Here is a 7,038-nt window from a genome sequence, read left to right on the forward strand (position 1 = left end):
AATCATCTGGGAACGCTTTATAATGCAAGCTCACGTGTTCCTAAAAGTCGAAGCATCAAACAGCACAAACAGCAATAACTACAGTAATCCATACGACCCCAATGGATGAATCGATGTCTTCTGAAGTGAAACGATACGTATTTGTAAGAAAAATACCATATATTTTAATATTTTTAAAACTTTCGACCAGCTGTCTTCTGCGCATGCATGCGAGGGTTGAGAGTTCATGCTTGACGTAACTTGAAGCGTGACGTAGCGTAAACTCACGCAGATGTTGGATGCCGTCAGTTTTTTTTTTTTATTTATTATTTTTTTAGTAATGCTCACAACAAAATACACAGAATAACAGATAATGAGAATGAGAAACAAACAAGACACAATAACAGAGACGGCAGTTCTCGCGCGAGTTTCACACGAATCTCCCGCGAGAACGTCATGAAAGCTTTACGTTGCTCATTTCAATGTGCTTCGTCGAACGCGAAGTCGACTCTCATGCAGGCGCTGGTGACAGCTGGTCGGAAGCGAAAAGATGAATAGCCTAAACCATGAATTTCTGGGTGTACTGTATTTTCTTATAATACAGAATAGCAACGGGATTCCTTTTTAAGATTCATCAGCTGAGAAACAAGAGCAGGAGGAAGCCAAGCGAGAAACAACAACAACCAAAAAATGGACAAAACTTGTTACTTTCTGTCAGGACTTTAGAGTTTGAAATGAAAAGTTGATTTAAAAAAATGAATAATAAGTGTTGTAGACCTGTTTTTAATAAAGTTGTTTTTCAAATAAAGGTTTCAGAGTCAGTGATATCAGATTGTTTGCATTTTATTAATTACTTACCCTGTAACTGGGTGGTTCTTCAACTACAGGCACTTTTGGCCTTGTGAACTTGAGGGAAAAAAAAGTGTTCAAATCAAAATTGTCACAGTCTAACAGTTAAATATAACTAGTCTAGTTTAATGATCCATATGAGAATGCACTTACATTATAAGACAAATTGGTGTTTTTTGACATATTTTCCGATCCGTACTGAACAAATGTCATTTCCATCACATGTAAATATTTGATTATTATTTAAAATTATTATGATATACATAATTTCTTAACAGTGTAAGACCACTTTCACACATAGTTTTACCAATTTATACCTATATTGCAATTACCATAGATTTGTGAATTAAGTAAATTAATTGTCATGAGGCCCAAACACAAAGCTTACATCCACCACAACCTGAAATATAATATTGCATTGGTTAGATACATTTCAGAAAAATAACTACTTGTGTTATTACATTAAGTGGAACATTATCCCATAAACTATGCAGAAATTTTTAATGAGTGATTAGAATTTTGTACATATTTTTTAAAATGTTATGAGGTGGTGGAAATGACTGGGTGTTGTGGAAATGACAATGAATGGACGTCCATGTAGAAAAAAAGAAAACATTTATTTGAAACCCATTTAACAAATCATTAGTCATTAGTCTGTTTGGTTCCATAACCAGATGAACAGTTACAGTCTTACTGTAAACAACTTTAACCACAAATAGTCACATGAAAAATGTAAGTTGCGCATAAATTGTAATTGTAAAATTGTAACATTATAATTGGTTAGATGAACACTGTTTTGAATTTTGGAATACTTAAAAAACACCTAAACTTTAGTCATGTCAATGCATTGAACATGACATGAACTATAAAGCATCTTGAGCATGCACATGCTGTATGTGAGTTAGTTTGGTATTGTAAAATTCTAATCGGTCTCTTAGATGAACACTGTTCTGAAGAGAACATTTAAAAGACACCTTAAACTATACCATATCAATTATCATATAACATGAACTGTAAAGCACCTAGATCATGAGGGCTGTGCGTGTATGAGACAGAGAGAGAGAGAGAGAGAGAGAGAGAGAGAGCGAGAGAGAGAGAGAGAGAGAGAGTAAACATGGAGGTTTGTCCAGAGGGCAATTATGGTGACCAGACGGTATGTGTGTGAGAGATAATGTGCATGAAAGTGAGGTAGTGTGTGTGAGAGAGACAGTTTATGAGAGAGGGAGTGTGTGTGTGTGTGTGTGTGTGTGTGTGTGTGTGTGTGTGTGTGTGTGTGTGTGTGTGTGTGTGTGAGAGAGAGAGAGAGAGAGAGAGAGAGAATGTGATTCAAGGCCAAATCTTGCAGATTTCTTTCCAAACTTCCGTCTTAATCTCCTTGTGCCGTTTTGTCACTGGTACGGGCTCAGGGATGAGGCCTATTATATCCATGGGTTGGTACCAGATGACATCATCTCTCAGTGGCCAATAAAAGCGATTGATCCCAATAGCGGTCATTGTTTTCACTTGAGCACCACTGTATAACTCAACATCCTGAATAATACCTGGGTACACATCTCCATCATACACCACTGCACACCACTGACCGATAAGACCCTCATGCAAGTCCAAAATTGGTTGCAGACCTTGATCTTGGGATGTGACAGGAAGTGTACTGGTTGTAGGGGTAGCTTCATCCCATGGCTGAAACCTGACCGTTTCTGGTGTGAAACAGTTGCAATCGTTGGGTGCAGAGCAAAAACAACTTAGAATCCTCCATGACATCTGACTTGGAGAATGAGAGGTGATCTGCAAGGAGATTAAAAAAAGTCTGTCAGAGCATTCAATTAGTCATAACTTGTGTTAAGAAACAACAGCAAGACCATAAAATGTATAAAGAAACAACAGCGAGACCATACCTGATGAATTTTCATCGTGCCACGAATCGTCTGTAATTCAGATGGAACGTGAACATCCATTGCCTCAACGGCATCTGGCTCAATATAGAACAGCTCTGTGGCAGACTTTTGCTGCTTAAGCTCCTCAAGCAGTACTCGTGCATCTGGAATGTCCTTCCCTCTTGCAATAAGATCATCCGCTCTTCTCTTCACCGCCGCTCCAATCCCATCACCTGGGCCTTTGCCGTGGCCAGCCTCTAAGAAATTCCAGGTCACCCTTTTCCAACCCATTTGGTAAGGAACATTGGTGAGGAGGAAAAAGTTTTTTTTTGAGCGATATTGTGTAGTTGGTCCGTCACTGACCACATGAAGTGTGGTGGCAGTGGGATGTTGTTCTCTCAAGTAAGTTAGCACTTGGGTTAGATGTGCCCATATTGCTGAGGGATCGTGGCGAAAAGAAGAGCTGATTGAGCATAATGACTTTACATCCTTCCAGGTGTAGGCCACACCAGTATGGAGTGAGACCTGGTGATGCGAATCTCCAAAATGTACCGCCTGGACTTCACTGTTGTACTTGCACTGGAAGTTCTCTGCAAAATCAATATGCAGAATGACCTCGTCCTCTCTCAAGTTTTCCTTTAGGCCACGGAGAGCTGCATACTGATGCCTGATGTTATACACATGCTTTCCAAGTTTTTGTTTTAGATCTATTGAAAAGTCTTCTAGTAAAGTATGCAATGTGCCCTCTATTTTCTCCTTAACAGTGAGATGAACTGTGATTTTCTCTTTAGTTCCATCTTTCTTTTTCTTCTCTCTCTCCTCAGCTTTTGCCTTCCATGTGTGCCAAAATGTCTGTGCCCCAGGGTCAAAGGCCGAGATCTGCAATTCTTTGTCCACACAGTTGGGACATTCTCTGTACATACACTCCTTGGTGTATGGTGAACAGCACAGAGAGACAACCAAATCTTCAATTTTACTGCTGTTGATCACTTTGTGCTGCAGCAGTTTGTCTGCCATTAACTGCATATTGGCATGCGTCTTGCATATGCATGTGTCTCTGTCCTTAATTGTGGGCTTTATAATCCAAAAAGGACGTTTCTTGCAGAACTCACTGTAAGAAATCTGTATGTCAGGATACTCCTTCTTAAATTTCTCATGAAGTATTTCCATGGGTTCATTAAGGAACCTCTTCTGTTTTTTCATTTTTTTCTGTGTCACAGTCTCCTTTTTACCAGTTGTTGCTCTGCTGTTCTCATCTCTTTCCAAGAATTGTTTGATTTTCTCTTCTGTGTCTGTGGTGATGCTGTTTTTTTGCTTCTTCCTTGTGTATTTAAGTGCTGTTGACCTCTTTTCATTATTTCTCATTCTCTTGGCTGAGAAGCCAAATTCTGTTCTAGCCATTTTTAGTAGGCGATACTTCTTGAGGATCTTTCCTGCCATTATCTTCGAAATAAGTTGTTTTTCTCTCTCGGAGGACAGATTTTCATATCTGTCTCTCAGCTCAGCAAGAAGAGCATTATGGAAAACCAAAGTTCTTCTTAGAGTGTGTGGTGGTGTTGCCATCTGCTTTTTTGACTTGGCATTTGGGGAGTCAGCCTGCTTCACTTTCTTCATTAATCGGTCATACCGTTTGCGGTACATCTCGGCCTTCTGCAGAGCCTTCCCAAGCATAGCTTTGCTTTTATACAATGCTGCATAAACTTTTGAACGGTTTCTTAGAACCTTTTTCCTTCCCCTTTGTTTTTGACTTAAATGTTGGGCAGAGGGTGATGGTGAGGTTGGTGAGGGTGGTGTGAGAGGTGGATCAACATCATGTTCTGGCTGGACAGAATCTGGAGAGTTTGGTGGTGTAGTGGTAGAAATGTAGGCCTGTACCTTAAGACCTTTGTTCATCTTCTCCCTATAATTTCTTTGGTTGGTTCTCCATTGTCTCCTTCTTTTGCGTTGTTCGCGCTTTGACAAATCTGCAATTGGCTTTACAACCCCTCTTTCTTTTTTCTTTATGTATCTCTCCCTGTCTCTCTTCAGTCGCTCTTCATATTTGACAGGGTCCTCTTTTAGTCTGTCCCTATAGGACTGAGACCTTTCTCTAGTTGACTTCCACGGCATCTTAAAAATAGATGAAAAGGCATTTCAACAAATATATATTTGAATAAATACATTAACGTTGTACATTTCAATAAATAAAATATTCATATGTAGCCACTCAATCTATGAATTGCACCTTGTAAGCATAAATGTCATTTCCACCTCACCTTTGTCATTTCCACCCAAGAAGGTAATGTGGTGGAAATGACGGTGGTGGAAATGACAATCCTACAGTATTTTGTAAAAAAATCCAAGCTAGTATTACAGATTAGCTATGAATTGGTAGCAAGCATTGCATGCATGCAAAATACATCTATTTGTGTTAAAAAATCAATTTATTTACAAACTCATTTGATGTTACGCCATGCTTGGAAATGACATACAATAAAAATATTTTCATTTCAAGCAATATTTACCTTGAGTTTTCTTCTCCAAGTTGCTGAAGAAATTTAAAATCTCCTCCATGTCAGACATGTGCTGTGATGTCATTGTTCATCTCCATAGAAACTACCCAAACAATCTTTCAAAAAAACTTTTTAAAGGGACATTACAGCGTTGTGGTGGAAATGACGGCAATACTGTGGGACAACTACATTTTGTATATAAAATCACATTAATAGTTGTCTGACCTTAAAAACCTCAATTATGTTTTGATTCTTTTACTGATACTTTATTCAGTCATATTAAAAAAAAATAGATAAATCATTTTTTTACACTTCTTTTTCATTATTGAAGATCAGAAGTCTGGGTGTGGGACAAGCACAAAACAGCAATATTTGCATGTATAATGATGTTTAAAAAGGTGAAAAAATCATTATAGATTACCGGTAAAAAGTTCCTAAAGTACTTTCATTGTAAATTTAACTATGAAAGTGTGGATTTTTCAAAATTAAATGTTTTTTATAAAATATGATCAAAGGACATGAAAGTGCCCATAGTCTAAGAATTGCCCAACTACATGAAATAAGAGGGTAACAAGCTCCACTTCAATTTACGGCCCGTAATGTTATACTTACCCTGTAACTACATGAAATAAGAGGGTAACAAGCTCCACTTTAATTTACGGCCCGTAATGTCATACTTACCCTGTAACTACATGAAATAAGAGGGTAACAAGCTCCACTTTAATTTACAGCCCGTAATGTCATATTTACCCCTTAGTTATATGTCATAAGTACCCCTTAGTTATAAAATATTTACAGTATAAATAATTTGTTATTTTTCTGGTTGTTACCCCTTTATTCCCAATACTTTACATATGGTTCCCCTATACTTACACATACTTACTGTATAGTTACACTATAATTATTGAAAGTTATGCTGTAAATTCATTGTAATTACGCAGTACTTTCCGGGCTGTAATCTAAAGCGTAACCTAATTTTTAATTAGCAGATCACTTAAATATTTAGAAATAGCAGATTCCAACCTTAGTTGGAGGCATAGTCAGGTGTTCAATTTATTTTCATTACATGGACACACAGTAAAATAGGACTCTTTGAATTGGATTTGTTCAGTGTGTATGAAGAACAACACAGAGGACCATAGAGAAAATAATATCTGGGTAAGGGAGAAGAATAGATGAAAGAGGAGAGGAGAAGTTGGATCAGGACAAGGGAGAAGAAGAGGTATGGGAGAGGAGTAAGAATGTGTGCTGGATTGTGCATCTCTATGGTTTTCCCCCTTACACATGTAGAACCTATGAAAGCTTATTTCGACCATGAATAGAAAATAAAAAAGGTAATTGTGACTTTTTATCTCACAATTCTGACTTTTTTTCTCTCAATTCTTAGTTGATATCTCACAATTCTGAGAAAAAAGTCAGAATTGTGAGATGTAAACTCACAATTGCAAAATAAAAAATATTTTTGATAAAAAGTCACAATCACCTTTTATGCTTTTTTATTCTGTGGTGGAACAAAAAGCTTCCATAATAACTAAAGACCATGTATGTTGGATTTGTTGTTGATCAATGGCAGCAATTTCATGTTTTCATTTCAGTAAAAGCATTATACTACAACGATTTTACTACAACAATTCCACTACCACTGTTCCATATTTACAAAATATGTGGTCTGCATAGGGCACTAACTACCAAGGGGACACCACCCCACCCTCTATGGGGGCAAAATCAACACCACACACCCAACCCCAGAAATAGATTTCAACCAAGGGGGCAACTGAAGTTCTGCATAGGGGACTATTTGACCAGTAGCTGCCCTGAGCAATTCTGTTACTTTCTTCTTCTTC

General features: G+C 37.7%; 1 protein-coding gene across 1 annotated transcript; it reads right to left on the reverse strand.

Annotated features, from left to right (window-relative positions):
* Window positions 1-320: 320 nt before the first annotated feature.
* Window positions 321-5,766, reverse strand: LOC125247516. The gene is made up of 2 exons (XM_048158857.1): window positions 5,207-5,766; window positions 321-4,811 (listed from the first exon to the last, which is right to left on the reverse strand). The coding sequence occupies exon 2, from the start codon at window positions 4,809-4,811 to the stop codon at window positions 2,652-2,654; it is 2,160 nt and encodes a 719-aa protein (XP_048014814.1). The 5' UTR covers window positions 5,207-5,766; the 3' UTR covers window positions 321-2,651.
* Between the last annotated feature and the right edge of the window lie 1,272 nt (window positions 5,767-7,038).

The sequence above is a fragment of the Megalobrama amblycephala genome, linkage group LG15, assembly GCF_018812025.1.
Source record: "Megalobrama amblycephala isolate DHTTF-2021 linkage group LG15, ASM1881202v1, whole genome shotgun sequence".
In the NCBI taxonomy this organism is placed as follows: domain Eukaryota; kingdom Metazoa; phylum Chordata; class Actinopteri; order Cypriniformes; family Xenocyprididae; genus Megalobrama; species Megalobrama amblycephala.

Excerpts from the sequence above, each read along its gene's own strand:
- LOC125247516 (XM_048158857.1), bottom strand. The coding sequence starts at position 4,811 with ATGCCGTGGAAGTCAACTAGAGAAAGGTCTCAGTCCTATAGGGACAGA.